Source organism: Mustela lutreola, chromosome X (genome assembly GCF_030435805.1).
Source record: "Mustela lutreola isolate mMusLut2 chromosome X, mMusLut2.pri, whole genome shotgun sequence".
In the NCBI taxonomy this organism is placed as follows: domain Eukaryota; kingdom Metazoa; phylum Chordata; class Mammalia; order Carnivora; family Mustelidae; genus Mustela; species Mustela lutreola.
In genome coordinates, this window is record NC_081308.1 from 19,072,317 (window position 1) to 19,095,842 (window position 23,526).

The 23,526-nt window shown below is 42.1% G+C and overlaps 1 protein-coding gene across 2 annotated transcripts in view; it reads left to right on the forward strand.

Annotated features, from left to right (window-relative positions):
• The window catches only part of PTCHD1 (patched domain containing 1), a 58,394-nt gene extending 38,705 nt beyond the window's left edge, over positions 1-19,689 (forward strand). For both annotated transcript variants that reach the window (XM_059158032.1, XM_059158033.1), the window contains 2 exons: positions 669-1,329; positions 13,430-19,689. In XM_059158032.1, the coding sequence (XP_059014015.1) occupies positions 669-1,329; positions 13,430-15,084 (2,316 nt within the window). In that variant the 3' untranslated portion in view covers positions 15,085-19,689. The remainder of the gene's footprint in view (positions 1-668; positions 1,330-13,429) is intronic.
• The last annotated feature ends 3,837 nt before the right edge of the window (positions 19,690-23,526 follow it).

The following is a 23,526-nucleotide window of genomic DNA, read 5'->3' on the forward strand; positions in this document are numbered from 1 at the left end:
GCATGACCTCCGTATATCACCCCCAGACTCTTGCAGTTCTGTCTCCCCTCCCATATAAGCAGATGAGGAAAGCCGGAGAATATGAGGTCCCTCAAGGTGAGCCTCTTGTCTTTTATGGCACCAAGTGACTGAATTGGATGGGGAAGTCATTTAGGGGCCCTAGAGATCAGCAGCAAGGGATCGGCCTCCACGTGAAGTTGTGCCTTAGTTCACTTGGTACATTATATCTTCAAGATGGTGGTCGTATGTGAGATTTTCAGACACTTACAGACCAACTGAGTCACAAATAAAGAAGAGAACACGTGGAAATAATGCTGGTGCTTTACGCCAGTGCTTCTCAAACTGTACCTTTACCAGAATCCTCTGGAGAGCTTGTGAAAACCCAGATTCCCGGGCCCTAGCCCAGAGATTTCTGATTTACTGGGTCGGAGGTGGAACCAGACAGTTTTCACCTCTGACAAGTTCCTGGGTTGTGTTGATTCTGGTTTTGCATCCTTGCTACCTGTTTCTATTGTTAAGTCTATAACATTTCATTTGAACTGTTCAGCTTGAAAATGACACAAGTGACTCCACCCCCCCAATGGACATATTTGAATCCACAGAGCTAAGGTCATGCATCGAGGTCTTATTTTTGGTAATAAATTAACTTTCATTTTTTTCTCCCATAGTTGCATGCGGCTGTGACCAGGATCCAGGTCCCAAGGCCTGGTTTTAATTACACGTTCGCCCACATATGTATCCTGAATAATGATAAGACTTGCATCGTGGATGACATAGTGCATGTCCTGGAGGAGCTAAAGAACGCTCGGGCCACCAACCGGACCAATTTTGCTATCACATACCCTATCACTCACTTAAAGGACGGGAGGGCAGTGTACAATGGACACCAGCTTGGAGGCGTCACTGTGCACAGCAAGGACCGGGTAAAGTCCGCAGAGGCCGTCCAGCTCACCTACTACCTGCAGTCAATCAACAGTCTCAATGACATGGTGGCTGAGAGGTGGGAGTCCAGCTTCTGCGACACTGTCCGACTGTTCCAGAAATCCAACAGCAAAGTCAAAATGTACCCTTACACGTCCTCCTCACTGAGGGAAGATTTCCAGAAGACCAGCCGTGTATCAGAACGTTACCTGGTCACCAGCCTGATCCTGGTGGTCACGATGGCCATCCTGTGCTGCTCCATGCAGGACTGCGTCCGCAGCAAGCCCTGGCTCGGTCTGCTCGGGCTGGTGACCATAACCCTGGCCACGCTCACCGCGGCCGGGATCATCAATCTTACCGGTGGGAAATACAATTCCACCTTCCTGGGAGTCCCTTTCGTCATGCTAGGTAATTACCGCTCTTCGTTTTTTTATTTCCTCCTGCTGCTGGTGGTGACTGGGTTCCTAAATGGCAAAGAGTAGCCACCTAATGACTCTGTTTTGTTTATCGTGTCTTCCTTTTGCCCAAAGTCCTGGGACCAATTCTGTAATGTTCTGGCCATTGGCAAGGGGCAACCTTATTGGGTAAATGTGCCAGGAGTCCCAAGCCATGGGTCCCAGCCCTGGTTCTCCAGTAAGTAGCGGTGTGGCAATTAGATGATATGAATCTTCTCTGGTGCTGCAGTGTCTTCGGTGGGGCTTCCCCAGAAGCAGACCCTGACACAAGGATTTAGATAGAAGTCGTTAATTTGGGAGGTGAGCCCAGGAAGCCCTGGCGTCGGAGTGAGAACACAAGTCAGGGAAGGAAGACAACTCGGGCTGTGTTCATGGGCCGCTTACTGCTTTAGGCTCCAGTGGCTCAATCCCTCAGGGGACCTTTGGGAGACTTAACAGAACGCACCTCAGAGAGGTCCTCCTTGAGGGGTGAGGAAGCTGCAAGCTGGCCCATGTACCCAGAAACCTGTGGACGAGTCACTGACAGCTCTCCCCAGGGAATACTGAGCACAATCCTGCAGCCCCTAAAACCCCTCAGGTGGATGGTGTTTGTCACGAGAAGACTTCCGTGAGCTGCGGAATAGTGAATCGGAGGGCACATGGGTTGGGCACTGACAGGGTCTGCTACCCTCAGTTTCTCCACCCTAGTGGTGGAATGGAGGGGAATATCACAAAAAGGGACATGATAAATGTACAAGAACTTTGAAAGCAACGAGTGAGAAATAAATAAGAAGGTATCTTTTTTCCCTGTCCTTGCTATAAACTCAGGAGAATGTTTTAAAATGATGGTGTGAGAATCCCAGTATATTCTCTCTTAGGGGCTGCGAGAATTTCCTGATAAAGATCACAGTGAAAACAAAGCCAGAGTGGTTCTAGTACAACACCAGTTGCTCTGTTCATCTGGTATTGAAGATGGCATGCCCAGCAAGCCTGATGGCAGGGTTCCTGCAGGCCAAGGGTTCCAGGGGTTCACTTATCCCTTTTCTGTGGCCACTTCTCATCAATTCCTTTAGCAAAATTAAAATGTCATTTGGAATCAGATACTGACATGACAAATGAAGTGGCATTTTTCATTGAATGAGAAAGAACTATGGTTGAGTTCATTAGAATCCCTAATGCCCAGTTCAGGGGTAGCAGAAGGAAAGAAAAGAATTTACTCAGGAGACCTCAGCTGCCTTACAGTTAAATGATAAGCAGGTGGCAGGGCTGCAAGGTCACAAAACAACATGCTGCCCTCCAGGCTCTGAGGCCTGTGGGAGTACAGACCTGGACAATAAATACGTATATGGTAGCTCAAGAGAAAGGGAGCACTGCAGAGACCGAGCAAGTCGCACATTCACCAGGTCGCTTTGCTCATCGCTGTCAAACACAACACAGAAGAGGGCTGCCATACTTCTTCCTGAATTCAGTCCATTAAGAAGGCAGCATAACTAGCCTCTTGAACCCCAAGACGATGTGAGCTGATGGTGGGTTCCATGTTGGTTCCTTGAAGACTCAGTGTCACTGGGTAGTAGCTTCCATGGATGCTTGAGTCAAGGTTTCTTTAAATGAACATGTTATACCCATGATTAGTCCCATGTTTTGATTTTATCTTTTGGCTTTTTGTTTGAAAAATGCAGTGGTTTTTGTTGTAATTTTTTTTTTTTTTTTTTTTTTTTTGGCGGGAGGAAGAGAAAACAGAAATAAGGAAAGAGGGGAGAACTGAAGGAAGTAGGTTTTTAAGATCAAGAAGAAAGACTGTCAGAGCTAGAAAAAGGACTACTGGCCCAGGTTTGATGACACTTCAAGTTGTGATTGCTGAGGCCAAAGGATGATTCAATATTTAAAGCTTCCTAAAAACTAATTGCATTAAGTAAAATAAAACTTCAATATTTAGAGCTTCTTAAAATTATTTCTAAGTAAAACAACATAGCAATAGTCAAAACTTCTTAACATTAACCTCACCAAAAAAAAAAAAAAAATCCATCTCACTAAGTAAAATGAAATGGAACATCTGAAACTTCTATAAATTAACTTTATTAAGTAAACTAAGTTATGATATTTAAGATTTCTTCAAACTTCTTTTGGTACTTCCTAACGAAGTTTTAAACATGGTAAATCAAAGCCAGCACAAAAAGGAATATACCAGCTAGAATCGGTGCAAGGAAAGACGTAAGAGAGTGGATGCTGTTAGCCAAGAAATGGCCTTAGAAAACAAATCCAGAAATAGTTGCGCTGCAACTCCACAGAGACAGAGGATCACTGAACTTGACGTCAGAGTTCAATTCAGAAAAATCTGGTGCTCGTGGTGAAAGAGACCAAGCGCCGCAGGTACCCAATACTCTCTTGTTTGCAATTTGTGAGGAAAGTTAAATGCATTGATTTGATGGCAGTTTTCCCTGCTGACAGTCAGTATGCAACCTTCCTGTACATTTTCAGCCCAAAGAGATCTCAAATTACTTAATCACAACAAAAGAAGCTATGCATTTTAGTAGCTGGGGCCCATCAGCAATAAATAGTTTGCACCATGTAATGGGTGCTTAATATGCTCATAAAGCCAACAGTGCCTGTGTTTCACAGATAAACTCTTCATTCTCAGAATTTGATTGTAAAATGAAATATAAGCAAGAGCATGTTCATAAATGCTGCATTAAGAGCCCATGTTTAATTCTGGATTTTTGATTACCAGTCCCAAAACACCAATAAATATTTCAAATGACCAAGAAAAAAATGCGGTGCTAAGGGTTTTGCATTATGAGTCAATAAACTGTTCACCCAGTTTTAAAATCTGCCTGTCTATAATATAAAATGGCTATGCCTAAGCTAAGATTTAAGCAAAACTTCTTGATTTTCCATGTTATATAAATACAATATCAAATTAAAATGTAAAACTATGTGGCCTCATTTAAAAGGAAAAGCATCTCAGGAAAAAAAAAAAGCCTCTATACAGATTTCCTTGGCCAACAACAGGTCTATAACGTAATAAACATTATATTTAAAATTCAACAAACTAAACATTCTCAGTGTGATGCCGGTCACATAAGGCCAGATCCAGCCAAATGCCAAAATGGCAGTAGACTGACTTAGAATGGAAAATTTTAAGACCACATGTGTCAAGCAGTATTAACCTGACAAAATTCCAGAATAGGAAAGAATTTGGATAAACTCTGAGAGTTCGCCATAATGGGATGTGACTGTGCGTTTCTAGCCAAAACGATACGTGACATCTCTGGCAATAAGAATATATCCTACACAGATGAATCATTTTGACAATGATGTAAGCATAGATACATCATGATTTAGAATGTTTTTAATCAGCGTCATGCATATTAGACAATCCCACTTCTGCCAAAACCCCTGTCCGTATGAGTCAGATCAGTTTATTCAGAGCTGAAATCCTTAAAGGTCTACCTCATTATAAATGTCCATTGACATTTTTTAGTTACTATAAACTTGGAGAAGAGTTTATCTCATCCATACCCATTATTCGTAAAGTACTATCCTTTCTTTCCAAACTATATTAGTATCAGGTACTGAAGTATTTGAACTGTCATTTGTAAACATCGAACACTCATCATTTTAACCTGTTATGGAACTTCCTTTAAAGGATGAGGCTTTACACCATTGCCCTCCACTTGGCTATGATTTAAGAAATTGGCAAAGATTTTGTGCATGCAAGCTCTCCTTACAGGCTTACTATTTGCACAGCTTTCCTGGTCAGATACAAATCAGGAAGGGAATGGAGTGTTGGAGAATATAGGAGGGAACCAAAGGAAGGTTTCTTCCTTCTTAATGTGGAAGGTTTGTGACTTCATGTATATTCTGACCAGCTGAAAGGAGAGAACGGAAGTTGTGGTGAAAGAGAGTTTTGGTATTAGTTTGTACGTGGTAATCTAACTTATAAGGGTTGCTTTGCATTTACCAAGATACAAAAGCCATGGAGATCAGATGAGACAAAAAAATGTTCTTCAAAAAAATATTCCTCAAGCCGTTTCATAACAGATTGCTAACCACTATATGACCACAGTGAGCTACTGGGGATTCAAAGCTCTTTCAAGTGTTTGGGACTTTTGAGAAGGTCAAATGCCACATCCGGGGTGCCCTCTTCCTTCTGAATTTTCAAGCCTGGCCACTCAAATTCAAGGATGGGAAGGGAAGAAAGGATGTAATTAAGTGATAGGAGGAGAATAATAGCAGAGGCATTTGGTTCTTTTCAAGTATATTCCAAGATTATCTGTATTTAACAGAAACCAGAAGATCGGCTCAGTTTTCTGAGAATTTGTTCTCATCTGATGCCACCGGGAATATGATGCAGTATAGGGAGTTTAGGCTTTGAAGAAGTGAAAGTTCTTGTGCAGGAAATTTTGTTCTGAGAAATCAGAATTCTTTTTTTTTTTTTTAAGACTTTATTTATTTATTTATTTGACAGAGAGAGAGATCACAAGTAGGCAGAGAGGCAGGCAGAGAGAGGAGGAAGCAGGCTCCCTGCTGAGCAGAGAGCCCGATTTGGGACTCGATCCCAGGACCCTGAGATCATGACCTGAGCCGAAGGCAGTGGCTTAACCCACTGAGCCACCCAGGCACCTGAGAAATCAGAATTCTTAATTACTTTTGCTCTAAACTCAAGCAGACCTGAAAGGTTTTGCTTTCTGGTTGAGCATTCTGGCGTATTTCTTTTTTCTTCTTCTTTTTTTTTTTTTTTTTTTAAGTAATCCCTATGCCCAATATGGGGCTTGAAACTCAGGACCCCCAAGATCAAGAGTCACATGCTCTACTGACTGAGCCAGCCAGGCGCCCCATATTCTGGCATATTTCTAAAGCCGTGAAACATGTGGGGTGAGGAAATCAACCAGATAATTATGAAGTTCGAGCCATAGGAAATTGCCAATATTTAACTGCTTTTGACCTACAAAATTGGTACAAATAACCAGCCATTTTTGAACTAAAAAGCAGTAATTTCTTATGGTTCAACCTAATACATTATTGTAGAAGTCCATTATCTGCAACAATATGACAGTCTACATGACGGAGTAGAATGCTGTGGAAATGCTCTGCTTGGAACATTAATCACTAATTGGTTCAGTAATTTCTGGAGGAAAAAAACCCTAGGTGATAGGGGTTTTATTATTCTCAGTTTTGTTTACATGTGATTTAAAATAAAACAGTAATTCCATATAATAATTTCAAAGTTTTTTCCCTGGGTATCTTTTTTATAATGTCCAGTGGCTATTTGGGAACCAATTTACAAGGAGATTGTGCAATCTAGTTTTGTGGGTAGTTCTCACCCTTTTATTATGCCTCACCAATCATATTCCATTAAAGGGTGAGTGGGGAGAAATGGTTCTGGGGAAAATGGTATAAAACGTGTTCTATTGTTCTATTCTTAACCATAAAGGAGGATGAGAACAGGACTGATGGGTCCCGTCGAGGAATGCAGAGCTCAGTAAGGCAGAGGAATGCAGCGACTCCTCCTCTCTGACCCTGGTCTTGGTACAGTCTAGGTGGTCTAGCCCCACCTAGTCTAGGGACTGGGGAAATGGCAGATTTTACAAAGGAGAGGCAACAGCAGGACAATGAGCTGTTAATAATAGGCTATGGAGAAAAATACCTAGTTTGGTGTTGCACTGAGCCAGCATCTCAGGAAGTCACTGCTGGGACCAAGTAGTAGTGACCAAAAGGGTCTATAGGAGCTCACAATGCAAGAAGATACACAGTCATTGTCAAGGAAATTCTGAATTTCACCTAGGCTACTTCAGTAGCCAAGAACCAAAATGTAGATGGAACATAAGAGAGAGATTCTAGCCTCTTCTCTGCACTGATGGTATAGTAGCACTAGCATTTCTCTTCCTCACCAGCAAAATAACTTTCAAATCAGCGTACTATCCATCATATGTGTGTGTGTGTGTGTGTGTGCATGGTATATACCACATCAGCTATATTATATGTCATATGTAATATGATACATTATGCAATAAGTTCATGTGCATACATGTGCATTTCACATGTTTATAACATTATGTAGCATATATTTTTTGAATATTTGAATATAAATACTATATATTTCCCTATTATATAGTATATATTCACACATTTTATATGTAAATATATAAAACATTTGAATAGGATATGACATATATGCATGTATTTATATATTACATATGTCACCTATATGTAAAGATATTACACAATGACCATAGCATATACCGCAGACCCCATTTGCAGACATGATTTCATATAGTGCACACACACACACACACACACACACACTCAGTATCTAAATACCTTTCTTTCAACAAGGAAAAGCTATTTGCATATTCATTTCTTGGACTCTTATTTGCAGCTCTCTAATGAAGGAAAAGCATTTCTCAGATAAAAATCCAATGCTGTGATTAGAATTGCCAAACTGTGACAAGTCTCTAGTAGAAAGCATAGGATGAGTGTGTTTGCCCTGATGTGTACATCCTTCTTAACTTAAGCATAGTATACCTTCCTTAACTCTCACTCTTAACTGTGACACAAAACAGGCTGGGATAAACCAAACAATTCAGCATAGAAAGTAAATGTTTGTAACTGGCAAAGTGTAAATGTAACCCAATTAATGAACTTCCCCCTGAAAATAGATGTTACTCAACCCTGACATTCATACATCTTAAATTTCTTCTCAAAAAAACCCCCAAATCATGAATTTATGGGGATGTCACTGAAAGAAAAGTATTTTATGAACGTGAGCTACTTAGTGAGGCTCATCTAAGAGTAAAATATGTTTTAAGCAGATTTTGCTCACACAAAATCATCATATTCTGTATTCATCATACTCTGGGTCTTCTAGAAAAATGTAGTAATTTTATTTTCACGTAAGAAATTTGGCACTGCCCAGGCATGCTATAAATGGCTTCATTGTCTCTTGATATTAAATGTTTTTACACTGAAACTAAGAGATCATCCACCAGCAAGTCGTCCCATTTCACCTCCTCATCTTCTCAGCTACTCCTTGTGTTCTGGAACTCCAGATGAGGAAATCCTGCTAGTATGGAAAGGATGAAAATGTGAGTAGTGCCCAAAGGCATCAGCCTCTGTGCTATGTCTGTGTGTGTCGGGGAAGGCAGGAGAGTCTGGGCTTGGAGAAAAATCTGCCCTACAGAATCCAGATGCACAAAATAGATCAATTTGCTTGCAATTATTCATTGGCAAAAAAATAAACAAATCACCCAGACTGCCTCTGATAGCAAAACCATTACATACATTGAAAATATTTGTTTTATGAATAGCTTTCCCAAAGCACGACTACTGGGTAAAGTTGGATTAGCTCTCAACTATTCGTTGGTAAATTCCTGCATTAGTGGATTATAAACAACCCTGAAGGCCTTGGTCAGGCCCCAGAAAAGGGTCTGGGTAAGGATGAGATTTGATCTGAGAGTGTTCCTGAGCCTCACCCTAAGTGACTGGAAGATTAGCCAGTTGGGGTTTTTCCACCATTAGTGCTATTTATCACTTGTGCTGCTTTCTCTCCTCATGGCTCCAAAGCCTGAGAGTCATGTGTACATACAGATATAAAATCACTTGGAAAAGCAGAAAAATGATTAGCCTAAGTCCTCTAGTATTTGATTTTACTAGATGATAATCCCAAAGTCTACTGCTAATAAAACATAAATTGCACTCCTGGTACAAATTATATCTGAATGTTGGCAAAGAACTCCACTGTCCTCACCCCAGGACCTGGCTAAAAGCCCCCACTGCTTCAAAGTGTTCCCTCATGAATAATCAGAACTTGGGCCTGTACGTGTGACACATACTGACACCCATGGAAGTATACAGACTTGCAGTGTACCGAAATAGAAACAAACATCTTGCATGTGCTTTTAAAAGACAAGTGAATACTTTAGAAGTCTCTTTATCTTAAGAATTTGGTAGAATCAGTATGTGTGGTTTAACAGTTCCCTTTGGCAACTCCTCAGCCTTAAACACTGTGACTGTAAGAGAGGGAATCCCGTGGGGTATCAATTGGTTTCTGGCGTGCTCACCAGGATAGTCTTTACTTCCAGGTCTTGGGCCATGGACCTGCCATTGTGAGGTTGAGCCCCACCTCCTTTAACCACCACAGGCCCTCTGGTCACCAAAGGCGAAGTCTGTTTGGAACTTCAGGTTTGGGTAGCTCCCTACATGAGTGCTGCTACGAGAGAGTGCTCGTGAACAGGCTTGCAACTCGGGAGATGGATAATGGTCCCTTGCTAGAATGATGCTTGGCACCAATGACATACACCCCTTGGTCAGACTTGATAGAGAGGCTTACAGAGTTCGGACTTCATAGAGAAAAATCTTAAAACTACAATGCTAAGAAGACAGCAATATTTTTGCTTTTAAAGCACCTTTTAAAAGGTGCTATTTTTAAAATAGGGGAAATGACAGCCAAACCTCTGAAAAGTATCTTCAGTCCACATGCAGTATCTGTTTGCCTACATCTGTGCGATCTGGCCTCAGAGTCCTGCTTGCTGGACCCCAGCCCCAAAGCTAAGAGGGTGATGGATGATGGTGACACTAAAGTAGGGAGGCACCTGCTGAGAGAGGAAAGTGAAGAGGAAAGGAACCTACCAAAACCTTTCTTCCCTGCCTTTCCTTGATTTCACCAGCCCATTTCTGAAATGGGCTTCAAAAGATAAGGCCAGGGCTAGCTGGAAGAAAAACTGCCAAGGATTTAGTCTCTGTGAAATCCACCCACCTCTAATTTCCTCTTTCTTGCCTCCCCACACCCCAGACTGAAGGGAAGCTGCTTCAGGACACAGTACACTGTCCCGGAGGGGTCTGTCTGCATTTGTGAGAACACCCTCAAAGGCCAAAACCAAAGGGAATTCAGCTCTAATTATGGGCAGAGTAGGCATTCTGGGGGACTGCGGGAGCAGGCAGGGTATTCCTCGTGTCCTAGGACTCCTAGAATATGACTCCCCTTGAGTCCAGGCCAGGAAACAGATACCCCATCATTCAGCTTTCTTTTAGGGTCACAGACTGACCTCTTCAACATAATTACCTGCTGTGAATCAGGTCTAGGCACAGCGAGGTGCTCCAGGCTGGTAATCCCTGGGGGGCACCTCCAGCTATGCTGGCACTCATCTTCCTCTTGACGGACTGAATTTCAGGAAGGAGGCCCAGTTATGGTGTACACAGTTGTCCCTGAAATCCTAAGAGCTCTTCAAAGACACTGCATACTTCCAATTTGGAATTTAGGGTGTAAGCATCTGCCAGAAAGGTATGGCTTGAGAAACAAGAATCTGGCCTATCAGGAAGGATGGTGGGGGCCTTTAGAGGCAAGAACAACAATAACTAGCAACAAATTCTGAGTGATCAAGTGGAACAGATTCTTTCTTGGGGCCTCCTCTTCTTGCCTCTGCGAATGTCTACATGCATACCCCTGTAGCGAGAGGAAAGAAGGAAACGTATAGTTTCCAAAAAGTCCCTAAGAATAAAAGGAAAATTCTCCCTGGAGCTGCCCCAAGAAACAACATCATATGCAAAGAGAGTCAGGACTCAATAAAAATGATCAAACTGTAGAAGGACAAGGCATTTAAAATGCAGCAACAGAACTCAGGAGACAAGCTCACAGTCTATTTCCAACTTTCCTTGAGTCTGATTATTTTCATTCTGGACCCTCGAGCCTCACTCTTCACGTAATAGTTTTGTTAATTCCAATTCCTTTCCTCACTTAGCCTCTAAGACTACTCCAACAACATTGTGAGAAATGGGATTCTTAGGGTATTTTTCAACAAGAGTCGGAATCAGATAATGTTATAAAACATCACATTGACTTAGATTTAATTTAAATTCTACTAGGGGCGCCTGGGTGGCTCAGTGGGTTGAGCCGCTGCCTTCGGCTCAGGTCATGATCTCAGGGTCCTGGGATCGAGCCCCGCATCGGGCTCTTTGCTCCACGGGGAGCCTGCTTCCCTCTCTCTCTCTCTCTCTGCCTGCCTCTCTGCCTACTTGTGATCTCTGTCTGTCAAATAAATAAATAAAATCTTTAAAAAAATAATAATAATTTAAATTCTACTATATGACTAATTGTAATCCTGCTATATGCATTCTTATATTCTTAACATATTTAATGACTCAGTACTAAAGCCCTGTTTTAAAACATTTTTCTTGTTTCTAGCATATAAACACTGTTTAAAAAAAACCCACTCCATTTGCCATTTTCAGTGAAATTTTTAAGTGTGTTTTAAGTCCAAGAGAACTTAGTCTACGTGGCCGCAGATGAAATGGTCAGTATTGTCTGCCCAGGGTGCAGATGCCTTGGAGGGATTAATCCTCTTTTTACTCTCATTGTCCTGGAACAAAGGTCGGTCAATCCTTCCTGAGAACAATGTGGAAACAGACTTAATAAATAGTCTTCCCTTCTGAGACTAGACAGTGACTTTCTAAAGCATAATTAACAGGATGCCAATCAATGAGTGCACTTTTGGCTGCATGTCTGGGGAGTTCAGGTGCCTCCAATTGAGGGGGGGGCACAGTGCTAGTTATCGGGTTGACAGTCCCAACCTGCCCTCTTAAAGTGGCTGCAAAATGATGCCTAGTAAATGCAGATAAATGCCAAATCCTTCTGAGAAAACAGGCCTGTATCACGACTACAAAACGGACATTGGGTGTGAGAGCGAACAAGACTTCACAATAAGGATGTAAATGCCAGCCTGGGCATGAGGGAAGGTGTTCACCCAGTTACTGAACACACAAGATAACAGTGACTCACTTCACTCAGCATTATGCTTGGCCAGAGATTTTTAATACCTCTTTAAAAACAAAACTATTGTACCAGTGGGTAAAGATTTTATTCTCCTCAATAATGGGATTGAATATGCCAAGACATAGAAGCAGAAAATTAGATCTGCTGATCCTAGTGCCAAGATAGGGGTGACTGAAAGCTACAACAAGTCACTTCCAGTGGCTTTTCAGTGTCACGAGAGCCTGGAAACCCAGGGAGAACCATCGGGAGAGTGTCTACCTCCGACCAGGAGAGGTGGGGGAAGGCAAGCTAGATCTAGTCTCAAGCAGGAGAATGGGCAAAACATGGGCACTTCCCATACCTCTGCTATTCCCGTGCTTCTGGAGTACTAACCAAGGAGGCCAAGGCACTAAGTAGTTAAGGAAAAGGTTATTGATCTGGGTCTCTTCCTCAGAGGCCATTGCCAAATAGTGCAGAGAAGCCAGCAGGGTCAGCCCCTGCTTGATACGTCATCTACAAACAAGCAAAATTGGTCAAACAGGTCCCTGAAGACAAAACGCAAACTATACATCTACAAGCAGAAATTTAATTTTTATCAGTGGCAGGGAGAGATCATGTGAACCGTGTTGCAGTTTCTGTCTTTCCTATTCACTGAAACCCAGTGCTACTTATTGTGCTTCCCTCTGTGTCTCAGATTTCTTGTTCCCTGGACTGATACTTGGGGGTGGGGGAGGGGGGAAGAGGCTGTGATTTAGATTCCTGTCAAGACTCAAATTAAATACAGTGCCTCTTTCTCTTCCTAACGCCCTCCATTTGGCCAAACATAGACGAGATGATGAGACATTAACTCAGAACCCTCTGCCCACAGCCCTCCTCTGTGCTGACCTCCAGCCAGACTTATGGGGATGCCAAGCCAAGTGATGAGTGGCCAGGAGCTTTCTCTGGAGTGTTCCACCAAGCAAGAGAAACAAAAACTCTGCAAGCTGCCCCAACAGCCCTAACCTCTCACTGTATATAATCCCCAAGAGACAGATGCCAGTCTACTCGGTTTTCCATAGGCAAAAGTCTAGCCCACATTCTTGAGCCAGAAGGGAGCAATGGAGATCTTAGCTCCTCGATCTTATCTTTCACTTGCCATTAACATTTAGGATTCACTAAAAGACAGGGCTCTCTTCCACGGAAGAAATTCTTGGCATTCACAATCTGTCACCACCAAGGCTGGTTGTACTCCCCTTGACCCGGTAGTTGCCCATGACCAAGTCGGTTCCTCTCTTGAAAGAGGTTAGTTTTTTCAACTTTTTGATCTGGTCTTTTTCTGCCCCCTCAGGTCATGGATTGTATGGGACTTTTGAAATGTTATCCTCCTGGAGGAAAACTAGAGAAGACCAACATGTTAAAGAGAGAACTGCAGCAGTCTATGCAGACTCCATGCTCTCCTTTTCTCTCACCACTGCCATGTACCTGGTCACCTTTGGCATAGGGGCCAGCCCTTTCACGAACATTGAGGCAGCCAGGATTTTCTGCTGCAATTCCTGTATTGCAATCTTCTTCAACTACCTCTATGTACTCTCGTTTTATGGTTCCAGCCTGGTATTCACTGGCTACATAGAAAACAATTACCAGCATAGTATCTTCTGTAGGAAAGTCCCAAAGCCCGAGGCATTGCAGGAGAAGCCGGCATGGTACAGGTTTCTCCTGACAGCCAGATTCAGTGAGGACACAACCGACGGCGAGGAAGCGAACACTTACGAGAGTCACCTATTGGTATGTTTCCTCAAACGCTATTACTGTGACTGGATAACCAACACCTATGTCAAGCCTTTTGTAGTTCTCTTTTACCTTATTTATATTTCCTTTGCCTTAATGGGCTATCTGCAGGTCAGTGAAGGGTCAGACCTTAGTAACATCGTAGCAACTGCGACGCAAACCATTGAGTACACTACTGCCCAGCAAAAGTACTTTAGTAACTACAGTCCGGTGATTGGGTTTTACATATATGAGTCCATAGAATACTGGAACACTAGTGTCCAAGAAGATGTGCTAGAATACACCAAGGGGTTCGTGCGGATATCCTGGTTTGAAAGCTATTTAAATTACCTTCGGAAACTCAATGTGTCCACTGGTTTGCCTAAGAAAAACTTCACAGACATGTTGAGGAATTCCTTCCTGAAAGCTCCCCAATTTTCACATTTTCAAGAGGACATCATCTTCTCTAAAAAGTACAATGATGAGGTTGATGTAGTGGCCTCCAGAATGTTCCTGGTGGCCAAGACCATGGAAACTAACAGAGAAGAACTCTATGATCTCCTGGAGACCCTCAGGAGACTTTCTGTCACCTCTAAGGTGAAGTTCATTGTCTTCAACCCGTCCTTCGTGTATATGGATAGATATGCCTCCTCTCTGGGAGCCCCCCTGCACAACTCCTGCATCAGTGCTTTGTTCCTGCTCTTCTTCTCGGCATTCCTGGTGGCAGACTCTCTGATTAATGTCTGGCTCACTCTAACGGTTGTGTCCGTGGAGTTTGGAGTTATAGGTTTCATGACCTTATGGAAAGTAGAACTGGACTGCATTTCTGTGCTATGCTTAATTTATGGAATTAACTACACAATTGACAATTGTGCTCCACTGTTATCCACCTTTGTTCTGGGCAAGGATTTCACAAGAACTAAATGGGTAAAGAATGCCCTGGAAGTGCACGGGGTAGCGATTTTACAGAGCTACCTCTGCTATATCGTTGGTCTGATTCCTCTCGCAGCTGTGCCTTCAAATCTGACCTGTACACTGTTCAGGTGCTTGTTTTTAATAGCATTTGTCACCTTCTTTCACTGCTTTGCCATTTTACCTGTGATACTGACTTTCCTGCCACCCTCTAAGAAAAAAAGGAAAGAGAAGAAAAATCCTGAAAACCGGGAGGAAATCGAATGTGTGGAAATGGTGGATATTGACAGTACCCGAGTGGTTGACCAAATTACAACAGTGTGATAGAGTCTGCTTGTTTTATTTTCACCCTAGGTCTTATCGAGAGCAAAGAGATTATGTTAATGAAACAAATTCAAAGTTGTTCTTTCTTTTTTAAGAAACAGACATTGCCAAAGTAAAGGACAAGGGGGGAAATGGGCATTGCATATTTTCAGTCTTTTAAACAAAAGGACTGCTACCAGAAAGAATTTACACACACATACACACACAGATACATCTCTTAAACTAAGATCAAATAGAAGAAAGCTTATTAGCAAGCAGAATCCTATTTTATTCACACTGCAGATGTTGCTGGTATTGTGACAAAAACCTACTGATTGAAAGGTCAGCTGCCAAAGCAGAAATAGCTTTAAGCATTGTTCAAACAATAAAGCTTCCAGAACTTCTGCAGAGCAGTAGCTCCGGGCAGAGTCTGTGGTTTGAGGTCTTAGCTGTCTCATCTAGCTCCCCAGCACCCCAAGGAGATGCTTTCAAAAGTTCTAGCCAGCAAAAGCAAGCCACAACCTTGGAAGTGACCCATGGTAGAGTGGCCATCACCCATGGAATGAAATTGAGTGATTCCCAGATTTGCCCAGGTGAGGCAGTTTTGTTGTGCAGAATGAAGAAATCATAGCCCCCCATCAGCATACTTTGACCATGTGTATGATTTGGTGAATACACCTTTAAACCAATGACAGCTCCAGCACTGCAGAGTTGGAGCGATTCTATTTTGGAATATCTTGTTGCTTGTCACCAAATGGATCTGCTTTATTAGTTACAGCTCTTGACAGGAGGCTCCGGGTACCCAAAGCTGCAGAGCCAATCCCAAATACCTGGCAGGATGAAGGAAAAGCAGGTGTCTACTTGAACCCAGAGGCAGTGTCTCCATCTTAACAAAAAATATGGCCAACTGGTACAGCTGTTTGTGGTCTGATCCTACATGCAGTGTTTGCGTGGCTGCCCAGAAGCAACATCTGCCTGTGCATAGCTGAGGAAGGAGAAATGAACACTGACATGGTCATCTGCCATAACATTTCAAGTCATGGCTGCTCAGAGACACAGAGGAGAAAAGGAAGTTCTTTGGTGAGTTCTAAGTCCTGAAACTGAGAAGCTTCATAGAAGTGCAGGCAGGGAGATGAAGGACTGAAGGGGAGACAGATGGAAATGACTGGAAGACGTAATCACCAATACACGTTTATCAGTGATGGTGGTCAAACGTTTCTGCTAAGCTGGCTGCACTTTCATCATCCTGGTGCCCCCCACCCCACCCCCCCATACCTTTGCTGGTGCCCGTCCAATGCACTGCACGGCCCTTCTGTACATTAACGAGCCTAGATGTTTATAGTGTTGGTCACAGTATTTACAGGCTCTAAACAGAAACAACTTTGACTGGAAGAGGCTGTGTATGTTGCCCCAGACCTCTGCATTTCTTTATGTCTATAAAAATGACGCTATTTCCTGGTCACATTTGAGGCAAATGTCTACAGTATTTTTCCCTTTTAGAGATGTAGCTTATTTAGACATCTATAGTGGGAAGTGTTTCCCAAAAGCACCTTTGCTCTCTGTACTGTGCAACTTCCCCATCCTCCGCACAGAAGGAAACTGAGACCTAGGAGAGTAAAGCGACTCAGCCAGGGTCACACCACTAGAGGGTTTCCATCATTTTAGCATGCCTAAGACAGGGCAAGCCACTTTAAGATTTTCCCTTAAGAGGGCTATTACTCCCTTCAAAGTACATTTCCAAGGAAAAGAACATAGGACTTTATTGGCCACATGGCAGATATATATATATATTTTTTTTAATGTCTGGGTAATGTTTGGGATTTTGGTTTGCCATTGTCTTTCCAAACAGCAAAAATGCCCAAATGATTCCAGTGTAAATGCACCAAGTGCAAACCTGTGCTTTCTATTTCCTGTACTGTCGTTCACTCAGTTCTCAATACGTAGCTAGTGAGTTACACATTTGTTCAGTCTCTCCTGCAGACACACTAAGCGATCATACCAACGTGTTATGCACTCAACTAGAAGATAATGAGCTTTAATCTGAGGACAAGTATGGTCCTCGACAAAGGGCAAGTTCACATAATAGATCTGCGATCAATTCTCTCTCCAAGGGGCCTGCAACTAGGCTATTATTTATAAAACACAGCTGAAGAGGGGATTGGTTTTATTCTTAAATCATATGTTGCTAAATCATTTTCTGAGCAGTGTGTTCTAAATCAGCCATTGATTTAGTGTCGGCCACGTGGAGCACCTCGGGTTAAAGCGACTCCACAAACACTGATACAATACACACACCAATTAAATGGATTTTGCTGAGAATTTAATCATTCAATTTGATCAACCAGAATGACTTGCTGTGGAACTTTGTTTTATGACAGATAGTAGTTTCCCAACTTGATTGAGTCTCTGTATACCTTGGAATACTGTATTTTTAGGCGAAGGGCATTTTCAACCTTGTCGACTTCCCTTTTCAGCACTTGAAATCAAGGCTTATGGAATTCTGACTATGGAATGATTTTTTTTTTTTACTAGGGGACTCTGCATGCCAAGATTTATTGTTTATTGTTAGATCATTATTATTTAATCATTAATTATTATTTACTCGTTAATGATTACTGCTCTGACAGCATTGGGTTAACCCCATCATGGAGAAGACACTTGAGAAGCAACTCCAAATCACATCCCCGTAAAATTTAAGTCTTTATCTTTACTTCATCAAGTTTTTCTTTTTCAATTGCTATAAAGAGGGAAGGAACAAGCCTAGCAAACACTTGCAAAAGTTTTAGTTTCAATTTATTCCAACCAAGACATTAATGTTCACTTTACCAAAGAAACTTATTGGTTGGTTTTGAGTTGGTGTTTGTTTACCAAAGAAAATATTCCATTCATCAAAAACATTTCTCCTGGTCAACTAAAAAACTGTGATACTTGGGTGTTCTTGACCAGTCATAACGAAGAAAAGGAAAGGGTCAGGGCGATATTCTTTCATTGAATAGAGCTCTGCAGAATATGTAAATTTACAAGAAGCTTGGGGTTTGCAACAAAGAAAATGATACTGAAACATGGCATTATTGTTTAACCCCATACCAATGGTCCAACAAATACCACGAGGGCTCCTTGTGCTAAAAGAAGGCCATTTTCTCCACAGGAAAAAAAAAAAAAATAAGACAAAAACCCTCATGAAACTCCCTCTTTATTGTTCCAGCTCCTAAGTTTTGGTTTGGTTTGGTTTGGTTTTGGAGTTTTGGATTTTGTTCTGCATTGGTTTGGTTTGTAGTGTTTGTGTTTCCTTGTTTTGCTCCCGTCTTTCCTACCATTTTCACCCCCTCAATCTTCACTCAGAAGAGAGATAATCAAATGCCATCCTCCATGGCTATGGTTATTTATGCAAAATGCTGCTCTAAATGAGGCCCTTAATAACCCTGTTATTTTAACTAACCACCACCCAATTATTCTAAGTGGCACTCCGGGACCCCAGTACCACTCTCCTCCAGCCCCAGCAGTGGAGCGTGGCTGTGTCTATCTCAAGAACAGGTGGGTTGGATAGCCACACTGGGGGTGTGGCAGAGGCAGAGCCTCTTGAACACAAATGATATCCTCCTCATAATGGCTTTATTCCTTTGGATCCTATTAAAGTAACCCTGCAGCTTATAATAGTGTTTGAACTCTGTGAATCTGTTTTCTCATCTGTAAAATGGGGATAATAATAGGAACTGTCTCTAAATTCAGCAGATATATACTGAGTGCTAATACCACCCAGATACTATTCTAGAGACTGGGGATAGAGCAGTGAACAGATAAAGTAAACCTGCCCTCAGAGAGTCTACATTTGATTTACTGTGAGGGTCAAGGGAGATGATGTTGAGAAAGTGCTCACGGCAAGGACTGGTGTAGAGAAGAAACTCAAGACATTATTTATAATTTCTCTATCCCATACAGTAGCACTAGGGTTCATGATGTAAATAAAGCTCAGAGAAGTAAATTTTTGCAGATTGGGGCACAGAATTAGGGCTATATGAAGATGCAATTAGTTCTCCTGGTCATTTCAGGACATTCAAAATTTGGCTGGATCACCATTCGGTGGGGCAACTGTCAAGAGGGCACAAGCTCTGGATGTTGGGGTTGGATTGTAATCCTTTAAAAAAATGGGATATAGGCACTTGGGGATGAGAGTCGGGAGGGAAGGCCACTTGCTATTTAATGACTATGCCTGACTTGAAGATATTTGAACACTCCTGCTGGGAATTTTGCTTTTAAGTTTGTTCTCCACAAAAAGCACCGGGTAGCTGAAGAAAAATTTCCCACTTTTTAAAAGCATGGTAAAGCTGTGACATGGAGAAAAATATTAAATTAGTATTAGTGGATTCTCTGGCAAAGACCTGAGGATGGCTGCAGCCAGCACATGGCAGAGTTCCTCCCCGTGGTGGTTACAACTGTTGATTTCTGTTTCCTGCCAGTCCACGAGCTAGCAAATAGGAAAGTGAATGAGCTAGAATCCGTTCACCTGAATAGGCAGTGTCAGGATGTCTTCCCCAGTCTTGCCCCTCCCCTGCCCCCCTTCTGCCCAGGTGATCTGTTTGAAGTCCTCTTTGCTATCTACAAGGGTACCATGCAAGGAAGAGGAGCTATGGCCTCTGTGCAGATTTTCAAGTTAGATTAAAATTAGCACCACAAGCAATCAGAAGAGCTTACTGGGTAGGAAAAGAGGGCTTTATCTCAAAGTACAATAAAAGCAATGTATACCAAGGAGGCAGCCCACAGAGGAACCTTGGTGGAAGGAATGCTGTTGCTGTGGAATGTGCCAGCCTCTTCTCCCTCCAGAATGTTGACACCAGTTGAATCTTTGGATAGAATTACACTTACTCCCTCTTTTTTCACCTGAGAAAACCGAAACCCAGAGAAGTGAAATGACGTGCACAGAGCTAGTTAGAAGCAGATACAGGACTATAATTCAAGTTTCCTAGCCTCAGTCCTTTTTCCATTCTGCCACTTTACTGCCAAATTCTATGTATCTAAATTATGGGGTCTTAACCTGGGGGCCATGAATGAGTTGGTGGGAGGGCAGGACTCTGAACTCCCTAAAATTAAATTATATGCAAAAATGTGTGTATATGTTTAATATGTGCATTTTCTTAAAAGGAGAGTTCATAGTTGTCATCAGATTCTAAAAGATGTCCGTGACCCAAAAAGGGTGAAGAACCACTGTCCTAAATTAATAAAGACCTCAATGGGAGTGTGATTCTGGTGTCCTCATTTTGGCTAATGGGCAATCAAGAGTTCCTCAACCACTTTTTCTCCAAGAAGCCAAAACTACTTCAAATATTGGTACCTTCATGCCCATCCAAGTGCCTACTTCCATTCATTTATTCTTCATTCATTCATCTGTTTATTTATTCTGCATATTTATGTTCCAGCAGCAGCTAAACGTACTCTCCAGGGAAGAACTGGGGAAAGGACCCTTCTGCCTGTGCTCTTCTTGACAGAAAGAATACCAGGTTGCTACTACATTCTCACTATTGCAACAACGTATATGTAGCCTCAAAATTACAGTAAGCACAGCCCACACGCATACATATACAGAGGGGGCATCCAACGAAACCACCATATGAAAGTAGGTCCTGTCAACGAACCAGGGTCAGAAGAACCTACTTCCAAGTTATATAGGTACCAGCTGTGGGGCAGCAATATACCACATACTTAGAAGGGCTGCTCCCAGGCAATTCTGAGATGTCTACACGAGGCATGCATGCACACACTTGGAGCAGCTGCCTCACCAACAAACAGGGAGAGCATGTGTCTCATTCATCATGATTATCTGTAGCAGGCCAATAGGAAATCATGGCCATGGACATATGGTTACATTTAAGGACAGGTGTGTCTTGGACACAAATAGGCAAATAGAAGCCCAGTTTTCTTGACTCCTAGCCATAAGCTAGATATAGTGCACATTGATGGAGGAAGCTGGAAAAGAAATGACTCTATTTGTACCTGTTGGTTGTGCTTTCTCTGGTATAACTTTGGGCACAGTGGAACATACCTGGGTTGTCCTAATGGCATTGCTTGGGGAATCACCACTTGGTCTTCCCTGAAGCACAAAGAAGGCAGCCAAACAGTCCATTTATATGACACCCTGCCCAGCCATGACAAGGGAAGCCTTCTAGGAAGATGGAAGAATATTCATTCCACTTTGTAGCATCTGATGTGAAGTTAGAAAACTTCATTCATTGAGACATCTAAAGTGCTTTGTTTACTTTCTACAAAATGGCAACGACTCAGCCCATTTCCATTTCCCATCCCAGTTCATCACTGGGAAACCAGGATTCTCTTTGGCCAAACAATGTACTTAATTTCCAGGGTGAGCCTTCAACATGTTTAACTCGGAATTTCAGATCTTTATTCTTTAACATCCTGCCAAAATTGACTTTGCATCCTATCCAGAATCACCAAGTCAGATCCCATGATGCCTCTTAGGGCCATGGATAACTACTCAAAACTGATAATCACCTGTTAGGTCTGCTTCGTACACACACACAGGCACACACACACACAGAGTATGTGTACACTCAACACACCCATAACACATGTACAACATAAACACATATACATTCATGCACACACATAACGCATGCACACTGCCTTTTACAACATACCTGACACATCTTAAGATACATTAAAATGCTTTAGCAGCTCCAGCCCTGTGGTTCTGTGGGGCTTGGCAAGCGAAGGTCTTCAGCTATCTGCAGGAAACCATAAAAAAAAATTATCTTCCCATTCTCGTTGTTTCCTGTGCATGAGTATGTTTGAGACCAGCCATACAGTACACTTAAAAAAAGAAATCCAGGGAAGTGAATGTTTCTTGGAATTTACAAATTACAGGAAACTGCTGATGGAATTCCCTAAGTCATAGGTGAGAACAGCAGAGACCCCAAACCACAGAGATTACTCCCAATGTCTAGAATTGTGGAAATATATCTAAAATTTTTCTTTGTGATCAAGACAAGGGGAAAAGGACTTGGGAGGAAAGAGGAAGGACACACCAGGTGGTCTCCCCATCTTAGAAATTCCCAAACTTAAGAAGGACTAGGAATTTTACATTTATCCCTACCATTAGTTTGATAGGAAAGCCAGTACCTTTCATCCACTTCAAGGAAAGAAGGTGCCATCCAGGGAAACCTGGTAGTAGGAAACTTCAGTTTGGGAGAAAAGTCACCAAAGTAACAAAACTATCCAAGACTTACATTGCACACATGCACACACTTGGGAAGCGGACATTAAGAAGAGCTGGGGAGCAGAACCCTAGCAGAGTTCCTAAAATTTAGACAGAATGTAGAAGGAAAAAAGTAGTGATTGGGAAGATGAAACATATCAAATTTGTGCAGAAGGACTGAGAATATAAGCTGCAAATCATGGAGTTGTTCAGGAATCTCTGTAAGATAAAAATATGGAGCCTGAATCTGTACTTTTTGAATAAAGTCAAAGGACTCCACATTTTCTTTTGCATTCACAGCCCATAATTTCTCTTTAGTAACTTGGTAAGGACACATTCAGGTTCTATTTCTATTGTCTATGATCCTATGTTCAACCACCCACTCCTGCTTGTGTATTCACACTCCAGCTTAGAGCCTGTGAGCAGAATTATTGAATGCTAGGCCCAAACAAGGAAAGTTACAGCTTTGGTTTAATAGCTCCTTGGTCAAATCTCTCTCACTTCTCTGAATGTGCAAATGTTTCAAAGCTGTAAAAACTTATGTCTAGACACCCAATGCATTTAACTTTTTTAACATCAAAGATATCCCCTCCCAATAATTATTAACAATGACATAGTCATAACAGTTAAATTTCCTTTAGTCCAATTTTAGTGAGTGACAACAAGGAAGTGAGTCCCTATAAAATATCTAGTGATGTTAGAAAAGATCCTCACTTTAGATATAAAATAGTTTAAGTAGCAAAATGTGGTCCTTCTCTTATTGTCATCACTGATAAAAGAAGTTCCTGAAATTGCGTATTATTTTGTACAGTTTTGAGCTAAATCACAATGAACTTTTAAGTTGTATCCATGGTGATTAGGCATAAGATCACATCTTGTCAGATTAATCACTAATACAGCATTTGGTAATCTGATCTTTTTCTCCAAAAGCAAGCCCCCAGCATTATGTTATGTTTCCCAGTTTTCTAGCTGTGTTTCTTCATATAGAGCAAGTAGGTGATTTGGGAAGTAATAACCTGTTTTTAAAAAGATGTTATTTATTTGAGACAGAGAGTGAGAGAGAATACAAGAGTAGGGTGAGGGGCACAGGGAGAAGCAGACTCGCCACTGAGCAGGGATCCCAATGCTGGGCTCTATCCCAGGACTCTGAGACCATGAGCTGAGCTGAAGGCAGCAGCTTAACCAACTGAGCCATCTAGTTGCCCCTCATAACCTGTTTTTAAACTAAGAAAGAATATCCAAATCCTAGAGTACAC